Here is a 20,889-nt window from a genome sequence, read left to right as displayed (position 1 = left end):
TAAACACATGTGCCTGGCTCGTACAATTTCAAATGGGCCAGCCACTTTGGCTGACAACAGGCTCATCAACGCTTTCCCACGCCGGCCATATGCTAGGTTTCAACCTAGCCTTGTTTTTATTAATAACAATAATACAGTGACAAAGAATAACAAACAGACAGACATAGCTATACAGGATACAGATCAAACTTGACAATTACAAAATGAAAATAGTGCAGTAAAAACGTGTTAGGCCTACAGTTAGTTAGGCCTACAGTTAGCTAGGCCTACTACAGTTATATCAAAATGTGGAATTTGGTTTTAGTTCCAACAGTGATGTTAACCCTCATAAAGCGGATGACCTTGTAACCTCGACAGGCGCGTGGCAGGCGGCCGGTTATGTAACGTGACTCCCTGGAGGACAGGACAGCTGTCTTGCACTCAGTCGATATAAGCGGCATCATCAGAGAGTTTCCACACAATAGGACACATAGGACACGCACCAGCTGTTGAGGTGAAAACGTGTGTAACGTTATTAAATAAAATCAAGTGTCACTTACCGGACAGCCCTGGGGCGACGTGTTTCCTGTGGTTGCGTGTGGCGCAGGACTGGAGGATGGAATGGTCTGGAAGGAGAGAGGGAGGGAGGAGGAGAGTGGTCCTGAACCCACCGACCGCACAGGGTTGCCAGGTTTCTTTGTTTCCCGCCTTAAAGGAATAGTTCGCCCAAACCTGAAAATCGTATGATAGGCCTACACTCACCCCCTGCCCCTGGCCCTCTCAAATGAAACAGGTGAAATGTGTTTGTCCATATAACACACAGAGTAGAGAGGTTGCCAGAACAACGTGGTAGCAGCCTTCTCCAAAACAACTGAAGTCAATGGGGACAATTCCCAAACAAAAACAGTCAGACAATCACACTGAATAGAACGACTACACCATTATTTGTTGCAAATAAATAATCTGTAGTTCAGATGTTTTACTGTGAAGAACTGGTCTGGTTCCCAGAGACTCCCCACTGACTTCAGTTGTTTTGGAGAAGGGCAGGCATATGGAGTTATGCTGGCAACTTCCCTGCGTATATAGAATAGAATAGAATAGAAAAGTTTATTGATCCGCGGAGGGAAATTAAAATGATATGAAATGTTCATACCGTTTCTCTACTGCTGTGTCTGTCGGAGTCATCCTACAAAATACCGTGTTTTCCGCGGACCTGGCAACCCATTTTCCGGGTGGGTCAGACAAAGGAACTTATAAAGAAGGAAGAGACATCACTCACCTTACAGCGTTCGAGTTTTGCATTGGGGCAATACTTAGGGGCCAGTTCCATTGAAGTGAATAGTGCGGGCAAGGTAAATCCCACTATAAACCATAATATCTGCCTGTCGTTTTTAAAATCTAGCTAAATGTGCGTGTTTGTTTTCATTATTATTGGTCTATAAACAGATCATGGCTATTTCAACTCAAGCCCCTGTTTGGTCCAAAATAGAGCTAGATTAGCTAAACATCATGATCAACATCAACTTCAAGTAATGTGGTTGCCTTGGTGGAGGCATTTTTTCAATCAAAGGTGACCCGAAACAGATGGGATTTAACGTGATGTGAGTGAAGTCTTTTCCTCCTTTAAAGGTTCCTTGGGTCAGCCCAGACGTCACAGACAGACAGGAAAACATGGCGGATGAAGTTGAGCAGGTTGGTGTGTTTATGTCGGCTCTGTTCTCACAGCACCTGCATGCAGGAGCAGTGTGAACACACACGCAATGTGTTGCTGTTTTGTTTTGTTGCTGTTGATGTGTTAAAGCGCACCATGCGCTGTGCTGTTCGCTGCAGTCCTCTGTAACAGCACGGCGGGCCTGCTAAACAAGCTAGCTCAGTTAGCTTGTGTAGCCTGTCACGTTAGCTCATATTGGAAGCAAAGCATGTTCTCAGGCTAACTTACTACTAAATTAGACAATCGTTTTTAAAGCGTTTTTAAAAGTGAAAGATATCCTAGCGAAGTGTTTCATCCAGTAACAAATTACTCGATTGGTTGTACCTCGTGTGTTTGTTTTTAGTTTTTGGGGATATTTTGTTCTTGTATCTTAATTTAATTGTTTAATTAACGTTCAGACCATTGAAGCTTAATTTCTGTTGTGTATCAAACAGAGATGCAAACTAGTCGCCACTCGCCTTTAGGTGACAGTCACCTTTTTCATCCCAAAATAGGGCACGTGTATGATTTTGTCTGCCCTGGTATCTGTCATCTCTTGTTTTAAGTGCCCTAAACTGACAAGTGACTGCTTATACTAAAAGCATAAGCAGGTGTACTCAAACTTTTGACTTGTGTGTGCCCAAAACACACGCGAGTTGTGACGCTCGGGCGCCGGTGTATGGTACTCAAAATAATTTCTCAAGGTTGGCAGGTCTGTAACATTGTTTCCTTAAAATCTGTTCTTTTAAACTCTACCTCCTCCAGCCTACTCACTGCCTGCAGCAACAGACCACAGACTGGGTGGAGAAATCTTCTGGATATCACGTCTAAGTTAATTTGCCATGTGTGTATTGCAGCAACAGACCACCAACACGGTGGAGGAGCCCCTGGATCTGATCAGACTCAGTCTAGATGAGAGGATCTACGTGAAGATGAGGAACGACCGGGAGCTGCGCGGCCGGCTGCATGTAAGACTAGCCTGCACCATACAGGCAAAATCTAAAAGACTAAACCTAAAAGTCTAGCCTGCACCATACAGGCAAACTCTAAAAGACTAAACCTAAAAGACTAGCCTGCACCATACAGGCAAAATCTAAAAGACTAGCCTGCACCATACAGGCAAAATCTAAAAGACTAAACCTAAAAGACTAGCCTGCACCATACAGGCAAACTCTAAAAGACTAAACCTAAAAGACTAGCCTGCACCACACAGGCAAAATCTAAAAGACTAAATCTAAAAGACTAGCCTGCACCACACAGGCAAAATCTAAAAGACTAAACCTAAAAGACTAGCCTGCACCATACAGGCAAACTCTAAAAGACTAAACCTAAAATACTAGCCTGCACCATACAGGCAAACTCTAAAAGACTAAACCTAAAAGACTAGCCTGCACCATACAGGCAAACTCTAAAAGACTAAATCTAAAAGACTAGCCTGCACCACACAGGCAAAATCTGCAACCAGCGTAGAGACGAAACCATAAGAAAATTGCATATCACCATTACAGTGACCAAAATGATCACGGTTATCAGTATTACATGGTATTGTTAAAGTGGACATGAAACATTTGATCATATGACTCTAGTTAATTTGCATTTCACCTCAGACAAGACAGGGCACTACCGTACTTTCAAGTCTGAAATTTACCTAGATGTGCTAGAAAGATTAACATTATTTTAGCTTTTAGCCCACTAGGGCGCTGCTAGATGATGTCACTAGGTTGACACTGACAGTATAGTACGGTACAGTAGCAGACCTGACACTCTAGTCTCCAGTCCTCTGCTCACGCTCAGCGTCACTTGTCACTATATTTACTACTTTTCAGACCCCCTTGGTGACTTTATTTCTCAAAAGCGACTAGCGACAAAATTTGGCGACATTTTCTGACCATGGGAAGCAATGTTAATGTGTTCAATCACAACGGATTTTGCCTATGAATTGGTACGGGTGCTGCTTGCTTTTCTCTCTCCTCTGCCTGTCTGGTAAACAGCGAGTGCAGCCTCTCCTCTCCTCCATGAGACAGAGCAGCAGGATAGGGTTTGCTTGTCATTTCTAACAGCGTAGTAGGCTATGTCGAATCTGGCCCACGCAGGCGGAGTCAGCACTTAATATTACAACCATACAGTCAGATTATTACAACGGCTATGTTGCCGAGGCGTGCAGGGCAAGCCCACGCACGGACACATCAAAACCCGTCTGTATATACAGTGGGGAGAACAAGTATTTGATACACTGCCGATTTTGCAGGTTTTCCCACTTATGGCCCATTTCCACCGCATCAGGGCGCAGTTTAAACATCAGCCCTGATGTTTAACCAGGTTAAACATCAGCCCTGATGTTTAACCTGGTTACACACGCAGCCCCGATGTTTAACCTGGTTACACACGCAGCCCTGCTCCCAGACTCCCAAGCTGTTTTGTCGAAGCAGTCTGACGACCGCTGCCGACTCGCCGAGGTGGACGAAGCAGACCGGCGGCGCTTCTCGCTGTGATGGTGTGATTTCCTGGTTGCGGACTTTCTGAGTAGATGCGGCCGCCTCCCCCACATGCATCTCAACGAATGACGATGCATTTAATCGATCACGTGTCTTGAAAACACTGATTGGCCTGATATCACTCAATCACTCTGCTGTCCTGTGTGTGTGTGTGTGTGAGTGAGAGAGAGAGAGAGAGACAGCGGGCCAATGTGGAGTTTTGAGAGGGGAAAATACTCCGTCAAATTCTGATGTGGCGCTCATCAGTGCGTTGTGGCGGTGCGCCATAAATGTATTCATGAATGGGAAACACTGCGTCATGCAGGGCTCGACAGTGCAAGCATTTTACTCACATATGCTACTAAAAATAGAACAGTGCGAATTGTAAAATGCAATTTGGAGCACGTGTGCGAGTACAGAATTCGACCGTTCAATACATTTTTTAATGTTGTGCTTATGCTGTGGACGTTTAAAGGCTGTGGCCAACTGCACTTGAATGCAGCACTGCGCTGTAGGGATGTTAATTTTGAAAAATTTCCATAATCGAAAATCAGGGAAAATTAACGATCAATTATTGATTATCGATCATATTAATAATATTTTTTTAATATATATATTTTTTTTTACAAAATGAATGCCTATGGCAGAAAATACGAAAGACGTGTTCTCCTCAATTAACTCTTTATTTCAATGTGTGTCCTCTCCAACACTCTGCTGTCCCCGGCGCATGGCGGTGTGAATTCCCCATGTTTAAAACAGTTTTGTTGGCACAAAGGCCCGTGCCCAGCCAGAAAACTAGAGACTATATGAAGCTCCACCTCACGTTAGTCAGCTGTGCAATGGAGTGGGGTGAGGAGGAACGAATTCCACCCAAACCTAGTCCGCAAAAAAAAATAATAATAATAATAACAAAATCGATAAAAATTCCACATGATCGATTCCATTCCTTAACGATCAATTATCGATTTTCGATAACTGATGAACATCCTACTGCGCTGAACCAATGGTGCATGTGACCCTGCCTGGCTCGGCTCAGTCAGTCGGCTGTTTAGAAGAAAGACCGACAGCCAGAAAAAGTGTTTGGTACTCTGTAATGATACGCCACGAGCCACTGTAGCCAGTAACTGGCTGGCAAGACACGAGTCACATAATAATAATAAATGGGATTTATAGAGCGCTTTTCAACGACTCAAAGACGCTTTACACTAAACACTAAAAGGGCGGGGCGACGAAGGTGCACCAGACAATGAAAAACACGACACAGACACACAGGGATAGGCAGGGGGAACTTAAGAGAAGGCAGAGGAGAAGAGATGGGTCTTGACTGAGGCAGGATTGGAATACAGTGAGGGACTCTGATATAAACAGATGGAATTAAAATGTGTCAGACGATGCATTTGTACACAGTAGACAAAGCTACCGCTGCAGCAGATGATAGTTATGGCTAGCGCCTAGCGTTAGCTGGCTTGCATGAATGACATCGCTAGTTAGTTAGCAGCTAATGTTCGTGTTAGCAACGCAAGCGTTAGCATGCCACTCGCTAACGTTATCTTCAAAAAGTCCTGTTGACGATCTGGCTAACGTTATGTTGTCTGTTAGATAGACCATCTATATCAGCTATCTGATAACATTACACAGCTAATGGTTTTCAACAGTCCTTGTTTCCTTTATCAAACTAATGGCACAACAGCTAACATTAGCTGCATATTCAACACCCAGGCAGTATCTAACGTTACTAGACTGGTCAGTGATTTTCACTGGATGCAGCACCAACGACCAATGGTATAATAAGGGGAAATAATTTTAAACAACCGACAAGCATAGAAGAATTATAATACGCTGTAAATACAAATGGAAAGCTATTAAGTTTTTAGTGGATAGTATGGACTTAGGCAAACATGACTACATAAAGGTTTATTATTATAATTAAATTACAACAATAGCCAATGAGCTGTATTGAGGCATTCTGGTAGGAAATACATGTTGCATCATGATAATACTTTGAATTGAATTCAACTTAATTGTAACGTATCAGAGATTAATAGAATCATATTGAATACATGCTATATTGTTCTGTATCAAATTTTAATTGTGCCCCTGTATTTCATAGACCAGAGAACATTTTCTTTGTTCTAACATTGCTTGTTCGTCGCACCCGTACTTGTAGTCAAGCCGTTCGGTTTCCTGTCTCCTGCTTATGCAGGCAGGCATGGAAAAGAATGACAGCAATACGCTTCTAAATGGCTCGTTTTACTTTAAAAAACTCCCCAAATGGCACAGTGGATAACTCGAGAGCCGTGAACCTTGTGTAAAACGGAATTAAAATATCACCGAAGTACATCGAGTTTGAGGCGAGCGATCACCTAATAGTAGCTAGCGTGAGACTCATCACTCATTCTTCCTTCAGAGTCTCGGATGCGCGGGTCCTCTAACCACTGGGAGGTCGGCTCCAATGGCTTCACGCGATATACACGTTATCAATACTCAGTTTCCAATACCGAGCCATTATTCACATGGAAGTGACAAAGTTTTTAGCTCAGACACAGCCTTCTTCAGCGGTGTCATTTTGGGTTTCGACTGCTCCACAGCGCCGCCGCCGGAAGTATCGGTTCTAGATATATTTTGTAGACATTGTTACCTCCTGTCTACATTCCACGTCTATTGAATTGAAAATAAATCTAAAATTCAAGATCACAAAGTACATTTATTTGCATTAATTTGATTCCCAATCACGACACACTGGTAAGAATGATTAATATCTAATTAAAAATGCTTTGAAATGCAAAATAATGGCATTTTAAACATGCGATACAAAGATGCGATTAATCGCGATTAACTATAGTTAATCGCAAGATTAATCAAATTAATCGTTTGACAGCCCTAATAAGAATGTTTATTTGTATTATTTCAATTGTCACACTCATGGATACATATTTGAGGTTTGTTTATTAATTGGGGGGAAAGGACCCCTGGAACGAACGCCGCGAACATGATCCGGCTACTTTTTCAATCTGACTGGCTACTCAAACGTTTGGGGAACTCCCTGGAACACCTGTTGCTTTGCCTGTCTGTGGCATAGGCATGACTGTTACCAATCAGATAGTGCTGTGGGCGAGACCATGAGCAAGACTACAGAGATCTGTATCAGAGTCAAAGTAGCAAATAATCTTATATTCATTAATTATTTTTTCTTTTTTTCTCCTGTTTTGCTGATCCGAAAAATGACGTGACTCAAAAACTGTGATATGATCCGTTGCAACCCTAATTGACAACAGCCTGCAGATTTACATTCCAACCAATCATATCAATCACGGCAGCAGGCGGTCTTAGCTCCTCCTCTCTGGCTGAAGATGTGTTAATGACAGCAGTGTCGTGTGGGAAGAAAACCCCACGACCCCTGGCCCTAGTCTATGATAAAAAACCTGTGTTTGTGTGTGTGTGTTCATGGTCCCAGGCGTACGACCAGCACCTGAACATGATCCTGGGCGACGTGGAGGAGACGGTAACGACGGTGGAGATCGATGAGGAGACTTATGAAGAACTCTACAAGGTACCACACTAACCCTCACCGTTAACAGACCTGCCAACCTGCACGCATTTTTCGTACCATGCACACATTTTGGCATCAAAGTACACTGGTACGATTTGTCAGTTAAAACGACGCAAAACAGCGTTGACGCCTGTGAATTCAATGGTGCACATGCAATATCTAAGCCAGAGCAATAATGAGAGAGAGTGGCGTCAGCGGAAGACCAAAATGCGTGACTCATTAGCCAATGAACAGCCAGGAATAGCAAAATATGGAATGACTTTGCTTACTGTCGGGGCCCACGGACACAACACAGCCCGTCTGTAAACGATGTTTCAAAACGACGCGGGCGAAGGGAGCAGCGCGTCCAACTTGGCCAAACATCCCGACTTGTTCAGAAAGAGCGTCAGGTTAGCGAATGTGATCGTAACATAATTACATGCCCTCAAGTCAAATGAGTGTTATTTTGTGACAAGCAAACTTTTTTCACGAGGCAATTAAGGGCAATGCGCTCAGTCGGAGTGCAGACCTCTGCCAAGAGGGTGTAACGTTATTGAGTCATGACGCTGTTAAAGTATCTGGTTGCAAATATAACGTTAAATATCAAAGAAATCACATAAACTCAAGTATAATAATCAGATCATGGCATACCATCATGTAGCTTTAATACTGTAACACCTGTCCTTGATCTAATAGAGTAGTAAAATGACGTGATGGCCGTGCATGATGGATAAGTGGTATCAGCATAGCAAGCATTCATTGTTTAAATACATCGTTGGTCAGTGCTCAAAAGCAGGGCAGTATCAGCTTGGTCTTAATACAACTCATGCAGGTGGTGTGCTGTGTCATTGCGTCTTCACATTGTGCCTTCCTCTTCGATGAACCATTGAAAAGTATCAAGTTAGCCTTTACCGTCACAACACATGCCAGTTTGGAGAAATTGTGGAATTTAATGTTTTTGGCCCGTGTGTGGAGAACACACAGGGCCTTACATTCCTGTTTGTCCGGAATGACTTTGCTCGCCTATTTACTGGCCTATTTACTGGCCTATTTGCTGGTCCTGCACATCTCTGCAGTCCGGTAGGTGGCAGTAATACACCGAAGCTGAAATGCACGCTGAATGGTGTAGGCCAGCGATCCTCAAAGTCCGGACTCCGGTCCAGCATCCGGACCCAGACGCCGTCCTGTCCGGACCGAGCGCTATAACCTACAAATCATTGAGAATTGTTACATTTTCACGGAGCGTTTCTATTTTAACCGGCACATGCTTTTCTAGCCTTTACGGTACTGGTTTATCTGCCAGGAAGCTCACAGACCAATGCATGCACTGTAAATCATCACACGTGATGCTACTCGGCCAATCAAATAAGCGAATCGTTTCTCTCTGTTGCTTCGTTCTCAGTGGTGCTGCGAGAGTGTGACACACGGACGGAGGCGAGGCGAGAGATAGTAATTTCACATGGTGTGCTCAAAAGAAACCACTCTTACATGTCCATTCATTGTTCTTACGGGCAGATCAAACCCTGTATGTCTCGTGTGAAGTGCGGTGCGATCCTGACCTGTCTATGGAAGCGGCGCCACACATGAGCAAACACACACACACGCCAGGGCACACTCATTGCCCAACGCAACAGCATGCGAGGTTTGCATTGCAATTGCATTGATCGACAGACAGACAGACAGACAGACAGACAGCTCACTTCTCTCAAGAGAAAAGGTTGTTTGTCGGCTGAGAGTGTAAATGTGAAATGGAGTGAAGAAAAGGGGAAACTTATTTCTCTTAAATTAAAGCACTTCATTTTAACTGCGGTCACGCCATCCGCACTTTGGGGAAGCGTAGTCGCGCTATCTGCACGTAAAATTAATTGAGCGTCTACTTCGCTTTGTACGGTAAAGAGTGGGTGAAGCCCTCATGGTGCCTTCAGGTACGCCTCGTACACTCACAAACGGATACTAATGGCCACATAGCTTGTTGTAAACAGCACAGATAATGTTTTTCTTATCACTTTCCCCTGTTGAAATGCATACATCTGTCATTAAGGCTACTTTATTGTTATTCAAGACAACATTTTTAAAAATTACCTCTGTCAATGAGGTTGTTTGTGGTGCCATTTGCCTGTCTGTTTATTTGAATTAGACAAAAACTAATATAGACATTTTCATGAAACTTGGTGGAAGGGTGAAGCATGGACAAAGGAAGAAGGCATTAAATTTAGGTACGGATCTATGTCAGACTGACCTCATGGTGGCGCTATAATAGCCCTCTTTACATAGGCTGATTTTCAAAAGGCCATGAAAACTTCAAATCAATTTGTTTTCTGCAAACTCCACCAGATTCTTGCTCAGTACTCCCCAGTCTACCTACCTGGTGATTTTCAAGTGGTTTTACTGCAGCATTTTGGAATAATCCAATGTCAAAGTCATATGCATTACGCATAATCTGACACACTAGCAAATCCTCTCCCTCTTCCCACTCAAATTAGCAGCACACGGGCCTATGCCAGGTTTCGACCTGGCCTTGTTTTTACAAACATTTTTTAGAGCGGGAGACGGTCTGTCAGGGTGAGTTACAGAGCTAAGTTACTGCTGTGCCGATATGACAGACACATGCTAAATGCTAATGTTGTGCCCGGATGTGCTGATATTGTGGCGCTGCCCCAGTTTATGTAATGTTATAGAGCACTGCAGGAGTGAGTCCAGAAGTAGCATGGAAGACGGAAGTTCCGGACTTCCTGGATCCTACGGGGAAAAGTCAATGGGGCTTTAGGATGTGGATTTTGCTTAAATGCATAAAATAAAGTTTGTGGTTAACAAGAGTTTATGGGAGCGGTAATCTGGGTTCAGCAGGATAATCTTCACAAACGTGAATCACTTTTATGACTTTTGAAACGTAAATGTGTTTTTTTTACGTGATTTTTAGAAAACGCTTCAAAAGGCATGAAAGTGATTAACGTTCATGAAGATTATCAATCCAAATTTGAAATATTGTCATTTAAGGCCGCGTGTCCATATAGTGTCTTTTCCTGGCAGTTAAATGCTGGAACTGTACTGGGGAGCGCTGCAATAGTCTGTAATAATCTTGTCTCACTGGCTTTCCCTCACCCCCACCCGCCTGCTCACGGCATGTTCTGGAAATGACCCGGGAGCTGCTAAACTAGACCTGCTCTGCTAAACTAGACCTGCTCTGCTAAACTAGACCGGCTCTGCCAGCGACGACACTTTGCACTTGGGCCTTGGGTGGGTAAAGTCTGTGCTCTCTAACCTTGCAGGCCATCTGAGTAATGTCTGGAAATATTGGAAAGTAGGGCTGGGCAACAAATTAAATTTTTTCAAATATTAGTTTTTATTATTAAAATAAGTGTGTTATTAACACATTGAATGCCAGCCATGTTTTCATTCCTGTAGGTAAGTTGTGCCAGGGGTGTTTTTGACGATTCTGGCTCATTTTAGAACAGCCGAGGATTCTTTTCTGTTAAGAATTCATGAACATCAATCATCTAAAAATAACTAATAGAATGTGTGCTTTCTCTGTCTAAAAGAGTTAGTTTGCAGAGTTAGTAGTTATGTAGATATTAGCCGTTGAGTACAGCATGGTTTCAGCGTCTGGAAATTTATTCAGAGATAAATGGCTTTTTGTGAAACAGTCACTTTAACCATTCATTTTTGGCATCAGTAAGACCGTCAGACATTCTAAACAATAGTTTTGAACAGTAATTTCCTCCATAACAACAGGAAACACCCCTCTCATTCAAACTCCTCCCTCCGTGTGTCTTCTCCTCCTTCCTCCTGGCTCTAACAGCGGGCGTGTCAGAAGCGCGTTGCTCCTGCCTGCCTGTCTGCCTGTCGGGCAAGACGAGTCTGAAATGGATTACTGTAAAATCGCGTCGCCATTTCCTTGAATGGCTTGCTTCCGCGGTGTGTGTGTGTGTGTGTGTGTGTGTGTGTGTGTGTGTGTGTGTGTGTGTGTTCGCGCGTTGCTGCGCGGCTCTGGGGGGAAGGGATCTCTGTCCGTTCTGTGTGTGTGTGTCCGGGCTTCTGACTGTAAAATCGCCAAGCCATTTCCGCGGGAGGCGGCTGCTTTTGTGGCTTTTGGGTCCCGTGGCTGTGACTTCTCTCGGTCTCTGTCGCCACTTAGTGGTCGGTAAAATAGATTACACACATGCTCTTGCTCCAAATAGTTATCTCGAAGATGTAAAAGGGGTTGATTGATGTCCCACTGTCAAAAAAAAAAAATCTTTATGTAAGACGAGTTAGTCCGTCCTTGGCACTTAAGCGCTGGATTATGTAAGACGAGTTAGGTCGTCTATGGCACTTAATGAGTTAAAAATTGAAAATCATTTATTGAAAATCTTGTCTTAAAAAGTATGTTTTCCATAGTTTTTTCGCGATTTTTAATGTCACGATTTTGTGAATCGATCTTTTATTCCAGAATCGATAATCGCATTTTTTCTGTTTATGTATGAAATGTTACCACTTTCGTCCATCACATTATAGAGCGCATCCCTCTGCTCTGTGGCTCATACAGCCAATCATGTACCTTGTTGGTACAAGTGACACGGAAACAGCCAATCATTTACAGACAAACTCCGAGTGCACCCGCCCCATGACCCGCCCCCACTCACACACAGCTAATCAAATCCCTTGACAATGCAGAGCCGAGAGTCCTGGCTGACATCTCCTGTCCTGGATTAAGCAGCACTGTCGAGTTGCAGCAAAATAGACAGTTTGTGTTGTACTCTGAAAGGGTTTCCCCCCCCTTGAATCAAATTGTACATTATCAGCTTTATTTTAGCATGCAAAAGTAGCGCGAGACCCATTCCTGGCTAATGAGTCTCGCATTTTGGTCCTCCGCTGACGCCACTCGTTTGATCTCACCCGGCGTTACAAAGAATTCGATGAGTGGGTGATCGAGTTTCAATTCGTGTTAACGTAACGTGTTAACATGTGTTCTATCTATTAATAAGCGCCCAGGAAATTAACGTTAATGTTAAGACATCAATTTCACAAATGCGGACGTCTGCAGCGTTCCTTTACGGAATGGCATCCACTGTGAGCAGAGACAAAGTTGAACTGTTAGAAAGGTTTTACTTGTACTTTGGGACAGGAATAACTCATGTCATCTATTGAGCACACAGCTTATAACTTTATGTCTTCTGCTTGGGCGGAGTCTTGATGGGTATATAACTGATATGGAGAAATGTAGCCTACCGCATTTTCAGCGAGGCAAGGCTTTTTCTCACCCAACAAACGGCGCGCGGTCCCCAGCGCGGTCGCCCTCCAGCCCTACAGCCTATGACATATTTGTAGTTGTTAAGCAAGTCAAAGCAAAACCCAGGCTTTTCCACACCTCTGATTCACCTAACGTTAACCCTACAACCCTGAAATACACGTTACCAAACGTTTTTTTAGAAGGCTGGCAACGCTAGGCTGTCATCAAAGTAAAACGTCACCATGTCTGTAAATTACTGCTTGCAGTTGCACTCAGAGCATGTATGTGTGTGTGTGACAAATTAGACCTACCTGTGTGCCTTGAAAATAAGGTGGTTCAAAATGAAGGGGCTAAATGCAAAATCTTTCTTCTCATTTTTTTTATTAAAGGAGAATTTCGTTTTTTTTTAACCTGGACCCATCTCCTGGCAATAATTATGATTTGGCCACTCACCCAGCGATGTCCGCGGCGTTTCTGGCCGTCCTAGCTTTGTTTTGAGATCAATAGCGTCCAAGTCAGTTGTAAAATGGAGCTGATTTGGGGCCAAGTGTGAGCCTGTCTTTCCTGCATCTAAATAGCTATTTTTATTCCCGTTTTCGCCACATATTGTAATAATGTGATCCCTCAACATCCACCAGAGTGATATTTCGCCCCAGGCCATTTCCTGGACTTTCACAGGGATCAAATTACCTCAAACGTGATCTCGGTCACCAAGTCTCGTGAAGTCCCGCGATACTTTCCTGCCGGCTGGCCAACTACAGGTACACGCTTTGCGGTGGTGGTTTTAGCGTAACCTATGTGGGGTTTGGCGTAACCTATGTGGGATTCGAAATAACGAAGGTTATGCCAAACCCCACATACTGTAGGTTACGCTAAAACCACCACCGCAAAGCGTCCTACCTGTTGTTGGCCAGCCTTAAAAACGAAATTCTCCTTTAATAAAAACGGGTAATTAAAATGATCAATAATTATCGATATCGACTGATATGAAAGATGTTATATCGATATACTTTTTAACTATATCGCCCAGCCCTACTCATGATATAATATACAGTCTCTAGAAGTGTATGATTCAACTTTTCCCATGTTCTAGAGTAAAAAAGCAAACAAACTGAAAAAAATAAAATAAAAAAAGAAACAAAAATCGCAATAAATCGTAATATCGAATTGCAATAATCGTAGAATCGCAATACTTAAGAATTGCAATATAAATCGAATTGGCACCCAAGAATCGTGATAGTATCGAATCGGGAAATAAGTGAATCGGCACATCCCTAATACATACCCAATGTTCATTTTCAGAATTTTAACCCTTTACATGCCAGTTTGTCTTGATTATCAACAGTTTCACCTTCTGTTTCAGTTTCAGCTTTCACAATTTTCCACAAGATAAAATGCAAAGTGAATGTTTTTGGGGGGGATTCTCACAGTGTGGTACATGTAAAAGATTAGCATTAGCATTGAGTTTGAGCCATTTTGATTTTTATGCAGTGTCAAATTTTATAAAATAGGCACTTTAACTCATTCCCCGCCAGAGTTTCAAAGGAAAAGTTGCCAGCCACCGCCAGGGTTTTTGAGCATTTTCAGTGATTTTCCGTGACCCACAGAATATTTTCTGCTATGACTGTGTAAACACCGAATATTCCAAAAGACAGAACAAAGCCTGTACTTTCATGGGGGAAAAAAGTTTGTTTCTGCCTTCTTCCATTCTTTAGATATCGACACTTAAATGTCGGTCGCCTCACCCAGGCGGAGAGCGCACCAGGCCGGGTTGCGCTCTCGTGTTCTCCGTGGGGCTGGTGCTTCCTGGTGCTCAGTGTGTGGGGGTCTGGGAGCAGGTTTGACGGCTGAGATTTGCACTGTGTGCATGGGGTTTCACGATGCGGATGACTGACAGCGATTGGTGTGCATTTACCAATTTATTGTGAAAGAAATCCTTCCGTGTTGGGTGGCTGTCGAGAGCTCGTGTGGCGGCGCGTCCAGCCTGGGGGAAACCGCGCTTTGAGGCACCAAGCTGGATGTGTTTTGGGCTTCCTCCATGGGGGGAGATCGATGCTGAGAACGCTGACTGGTTTTGTGGGGGGAAAAAACTCTGGCTTGTGACTAGACGAGTATGGTAACCACTTCATAAGGTGGCCAAGAGTTCTCTTACATCCCCAGGGGAAGAAGAAACGGAGGGAAACTGGGGAAACACACTGGACTGTGAGGATGTCTGCCTGGCTGTAAACTGCTGTTTATGGGGGGACAAGACTCTATGGCGGCCGGTGGGGAAGCGGTGTGTGTGTGCCTGCCTGCTTCGGCCGATGTCGGCATGGGTCGATTTCTGGGTTTTTCGGTCCGGTCCGGTGTACAAGCTTAAACCGGTTTGATTTCATGCCAACCAGCTGAACCGACATGTTTCATTATTCCAGGTTCTGGCAAATTAAAATGCTGCCTCAGCGTCACAACTTGCATTAGTAATGAGCAACATGACGACGTGATTAATCCAATGTTTATTAGTTATAGTTTGTTTATAAACTGACTAACGGAGTCACTGAGAGCGAAGTCGGCAACATGAACGAAGGAGATCGAATTTCACTTTGGGGTGGGGGGGGGGGGGTTAGGGGTGCACAGCGCACTGTCTGAGTTGAGTTGTTTTCAGGTGAACATGAAATGTAAACAGGACACTGCCATCATCACTCACCTGGCTAAGATGGTGTTCTTCAAAACAGTCTTTTAAATCCATACGATCCCCAGGTCAAATGTATTTCTCTAGAGTTGTGTTTTATGCTTGTGCTAAAGCTGTATCCTACAAACAACAAAGAAACGCGGTTCAAGTTTTGATCTCAGAGGGCCATACTTTCACGCTGACGACAGACATAATGGTTGGTATGAATATGACACCATATATCTCGCAGACGGTCATTTAATAAACAAGCAACGTTCAGTTTCTTCTTCATCGTCGTTGTCTTCTTCTTCTTTTTATTTAGTTATTGGTGGTTGGCAAACCAGCTTACAGGTGCATTATTGCCACCAAGTGGACTCGAGTTGCACTACAGTCATTTATCGCCTCCACTGGGAAGCACTGACTCCTACTGGTATAATTCTTTTTGGGGTCTCAGCCGGAGTTTAGTCTGACAAATTTGTGTAAACAGGTTAAGTTAGTTAAATACATGTAAGTGCCTGGGCGGCGAGCAGGCAGCAATATTTGACAATTTAGCTGGAGCTGACTAAAACTTGATTTAGCTTTCATTGTGAATTAGAAAATGGTCGGGGGGCCACTCTGCCCCCTATCGCGGGCTGCAAGTTGAGTATCACTGAACTACATGAATAAAACCGTCATATACAGGTCCATAATCTCTTGGAATTGTCTACCATGCAATATTTGTTCCATCAAAGGGAGGGTTGGTTTTAAAAAGATGCTCAGATCCTATCTGCATCTGCACTCACACACACACACACACACACCTATATGTACACACTCACCCATGCCAAAACAAGGATATAAACATGACCAAATGTCACTGTGCTTCTGTACAGGGGCCTATTCGTACACTCTCACACACACACACACACACACACTCACACACATAATGATGTTGTCACATCACTTTTTTTTCTAGGTTACGTTTTCAAAAGTAGCCACTTTATTTCTAGCTGCCATGATGCCTTACGTGAAATATGGGCGATTCTTCCGGTGTAATCCTCCCAGGCCCCTCCCAGTCCCTTCCCACCTCCTCCCAGGCCCCTCCTCCCAGGCCCCTCCCACCTCCTCCCAGGCCCCTCCCACCTCCTCCCAGTCCCCTCCCTGTTACGTTGCTGACATGGACACAACTTCGCCTGTCTGCATCTGTAAACCATGTTTCAAAGCTGCAGGGATGATGGGAGCAAATCACGTCCAGCTTGGCCAAACATCTCGCAGATAAATATCCCGAGTTGTTCATACATCAATAGCGGATGTGATAGATAACATTATTACATTCTAGAGCCTGACCGATACTGGATTTTTGAGGCCGATGCCGATAGCGACATTAGGGATTAAAAAGATTCCGATATCGATATATCGGCCGATATTCTTTTTTTTTTTCTTTTTTTTTATCCAATTTTTATCCCCCATTAGTGCTAATTTTTAATGTATTTATCCTGGTTGCTGCTCCACCCTCTGCCGATCTGGGGAGAGCCGAAAACTGGCTCCATGCTTCCTCCGAGACATGGGCAGTTAAGGTCTCATTATGCTTTCTGCATCAGCGAGGAACGCGAGTGTCCGCGCGGAAAAGTGACGTCAAATCAGCAGACACGCCCCTCCGCAAGGCTCCGTGCGGACGGTTTTCGACCGGCCGTGCGCACGGCGAATTTTGTAACTACGCGGACGCGGACGGGCGGACAAAGTGGAGTTTTCAAGACTCGCGCTCAATTCCGCCTGCAGAAACCCACACAGAGTATACAAGCTCCACACGTTTCCTCGTCGGATTCCGTGTCTCTCATTTCCGTGCGGCCGGCCAAAGCGTCAAGCATAATCCAGGCTTTAGCCAGCCGCTTCTTGTCACCTGACAGGGGAAGCTTCACCGGTAGGACATAGCACGTGGGAGGATCACGCTATTCCAACGAGTTCCCCTCCCTCCGAACAGGCGCCCTTAACGACCAAAGGAGGCACCACATCAGCAACCAGGATATTGCATGTTTTGGTGAAGGGGTTCCTATATGAAGGAAACCCCCGGGAGGCACGGGGAGAACATGCAAACTCCACACAGAAAGGCCCTTTTGAAGACCCCACCCGGGCGGTGGGCACTCGAGGACATGCGGACGGGCACGCATTCCTTCAGCGCTCACAGCGTCCCAGGTGGGAGTCGAACCCAGGACCTTCTAGCTGTGAGGCGACAGCGCTTACCACTGCACCACCGTACCCCCCATCGGCCGATATTCTTACATTATATATACACATTATATTACACGATTTTTTTGCAATGATCCCTCAAATATCAAAAACTTGACAAAGATATGAGTTGACATGAATTGAAATATGTAATGTAGGCAGGATATTTTACAGCTTATAATAAACTTTATTGTCCAAAATGAAATCAATGCAATGAAACGGTAAACTTAACTGGGAATTTAATAATTATAAATAACTAGAAATACAAAAACACAATAGAACAAATAGTTAAGAATAAAAATCAAATATACACAACATGCCGTCTATAACTAAAAAAAAAACTGCAATATCGGAGAGAGATGAGAGATAAACTTTATTGTCACTACATGGTACAAGTATCACGAGCGAAATTCTGCTTGGTTCGCTCTCAGAGTCGGAGAGCAAAACCGGGTCGCCATTGAACAGCGCCAGCAATTTGGATTGGACAAAGCATATAAATGAAATAACTCAGAATTCACATTATTACTAATTAGAAAAGTAATAAAGGCACACTTCAATATTATACAATACAGATACATTTGTTGTAAATGTACAGGGTTACCAGCAAAGACAACCCACACCACGACACCAGGGAGGCTGCCATTACGGCGCCGGTTTGGTTCGTCGTGGGAGGGAAGGGGGGGGGGGGGGTTGCAAAGCGGGGGGAAGTTGCTGGAGGCGGGGGGTGGGGTTTAGGGGGGGGGGGTTGGGGGAGTGCGTGCGTGACCGTGTGTTGACCTATGAGTCCTTGGGTCCATGAGTGTGTGTGTGTAGGTCTGAGCCTCCTCCGGCTAAACACAGCGTTGCTGTGGAGATGGCCTCGTCAATTCAGTCCAGAGTTCAGGCGTCAGATGTCAGGGCGGGGGGGTGAATGTTGGAGACGCAGGTTGCACTCAAGGCTTCAGGAGAGTTTTGCTGCTAGTGACCTTGACGGCTATAGCAGGTGGCGGGGGGAGGCCAGATTAAATCCGTTGTTTTGGTTTTCCCCGGTGGGTGTAGCGATCAATAACATTCCTCACACGAGTCAGTCCTGATCCTCGGTTTTAAACACTTCGGCGCAGCCAACATATTGGCCGATACGATATATCGGTTATCGGCCGATAATATCGGCGAACCGATATATCGGTCGGGCTCTACATTCCCTCAAGTAAGTCGTCAAACGAGTGTTATTTCTTTGTGACAAGCAACTTTTTTCCAGCGTCAGATTTTGACGAGGAAATGCGCTGAGTACGAGCGGTGCAGATCCTCTGCCAACGTTAACAACCAGCTGCAACAATCAGTCATGTTCTAGACCCGACCTTACACCATATTCATTCAAAAATAAGGTGGATAGAGAGTTGTACGGACCATATATTAATATTTGGACTATTGGCCAACTAGAGGGCTAGCTGACCTTGCTATTGTCTGTCTTAGCTTAGATTTGCTTTTTATTCTTTCTTGTGTTCTTTTCCTTTGTGTTTTTGTATTTTAATTATTGCGTGTAATGTGTATTTTGTCTTGGACCCCAGGAAGACTAGCTGTCCCCATTACCTCTCTAGGCGGCAGCTAATGGCAATCCTTTTAATAAACAAATAAGCAACCATTTTTATTTGTTTGCCACCATCACTTTAACTTGTTGAATCGTCCTCTGCTAACAGCAGTTAGCAGTGTTCTCTCAGTGAAATTCATAAAGTGTCTCTTTCTGTTCTCTCCTCCCAGTCGACCAAGAGGAATATCCCCATGTTGTTCGTCAGAGGAGACGGCGTGGTCCTTGTAGCTCCGCCCCTCAGGGTGGGCTAACCCCGCCCACCTCATGCCGGCTGAGGAGAGTCTGCCCCCTGCAGGAGAAGACGTGCCGTCACTACGAGCTGACCTGGGGGAGTGAAACGCAGCCCACTGCTTTTTTTTTATTTTATTTTTCTCTTTAGTTTTCCCATGTTTATTATGATAGAGCACTGCAGGGAGGACGTGTTTGTGTATGACGTGCCAAACCAGAAGTCATGAAGTTCCTCCTTCCCTCATCGGGAAGTCATTGGGATTTTTGTATGGAGATTTGGGTTAAATGCCTGAAATAAGGTCTGTGGTTAACGAAAGTTTATGAAACTGCTAACTTTGTGTTCAGCAAGATAATTATCATGAATAATTAATAATATAAAGAATAATTATTTTTGTGTTTTCTGAAAATCGCGATTTAAAAAAAATTGTATTTACGTTTCAAAAGTCATAAAAGCGACCATCGCTTGTGAAGATTATCTTGCTGAACACAACGTTTGCCGTTTCATAAACTTTTGTTAAACGGCACATACCTTATTTCAGACATTTAACCAAAATCTCCATACAAAAATCCCATTGACTTGGAGACAAGGGAATCGGACATGCTAACCTCCAGGTTATTGAGGAAAATAAAGATGCAGATTCTAGCTGCATTTCAGCCCCCAGTTCAGCCAGGTCTGTTTTCTTTTAGGATGTGGTTGTTTTTGAGGGAGAGGAAGAAGGAATGAAAGATGAGAAGAAATGTTAGAGGACTTTTGATTGGCGTGGAGATGTTTTGTATCCTGACCAATAGTTTTGAGGTTGATTTGGGACCGTGGGTCATGTCAGCCCGTCATTTTAGTTGCAAGTCTCATGGAGTTTAGTTGTGGTGTTTGCTCAAATCTTTTATTTTTTAAATCATCACTGGGGAATTTAGTTGCCCCTCCATGTACCAAACCATGTCACAAATATGTGAATATTGTTTCAAACTGTTTGCGATGAACCAGATTTATTTTGCCATGTGGTTCATCCGCCTAAATTATTCCTCAAATTAAACTATTGGTTCGGTGGGAATATCTTGCAGTTACAGAATATTTGAGACGTCATCAGTTTCTGTTGGACTTTTTTAAGTTAATCTTTTTAGTTTAGTGTTTTTTATAGTGTGCGATGTGGGACATGTAAGGACACATTGTCATTTGGTTTTGATGGAATTTAATAAAAAAAGGCAATTTGTAAAAGCACAGTAATGTCTTAAGTCTATTATGTGATGTCTGCTAATTAGTTTTATTTCACAGTATTTTTATTTATTTATTTAAGATCCCCATTAACCACTGCCTCGAGCAGCGATTATTCTTCCTGGGGTCTGAAATTAGAATATAAAATTCA

General features: G+C 43.8%; 1 protein-coding gene across 1 annotated transcript; it reads left to right on the top strand.

Moving 5' to 3' along the window:
- The first annotated feature begins 1,623 nt into the window (after nt 1–1,623).
- lsm3 (LSM3 homolog, U6 small nuclear RNA and mRNA degradation associated) lies at nt 1,624–20,746 on the top strand. Its single transcript, XM_083661799.1, has 4 exons — nt 1,624–1,671; nt 2,527–2,637; nt 7,598–7,693; nt 19,471–20,746. The coding sequence occupies exons 1-4, from the start codon at nt 1,651–1,653 to the stop codon at nt 19,549–19,551; spliced, it is 309 nt and encodes a 102-aa protein (XP_083517925.1). The 5' UTR covers nt 1,624–1,650; the 3' UTR covers nt 19,552–20,746.
- Nucleotides 20,747–20,889: the final 143 nt, after the last annotated feature.

Source organism: Poromitra crassiceps (assembly GCF_964638095.1).
Source record: "Poromitra crassiceps genome assembly, chromosome: 27".
NCBI classification, from domain to species: Eukaryota; Metazoa; Chordata; class Actinopteri; order Beryciformes; family Melamphaidae; genus Poromitra; species Poromitra crassiceps.
This window is presented reverse-complemented; position numbering and strand designations above follow the sequence as displayed.

What these genes read in the sequence shown, in the direction of transcription:
- lsm3 (XM_083661799.1), top strand. Translation starts at nt 1,651, where the DNA reads ATGGCGGATGAAGTTGAGCAG. An exon ending in AGCTGCGCGGCCGGCTGCAT is followed by an intron (nt 2,638 to 7,597) that starts GTAAGACTAGCC and finishes TCATGGTCCCAG; the next exon opens with GCGTACGACCAGCACCTGAA. An exon ending in CTTATGAAGAACTCTACAAG is followed by an intron (nt 7,694 to 19,470) that starts GTACCACACTAA and finishes CTCTCCTCCCAG; the next exon opens with TCGACCAAGAGGAATATCCC.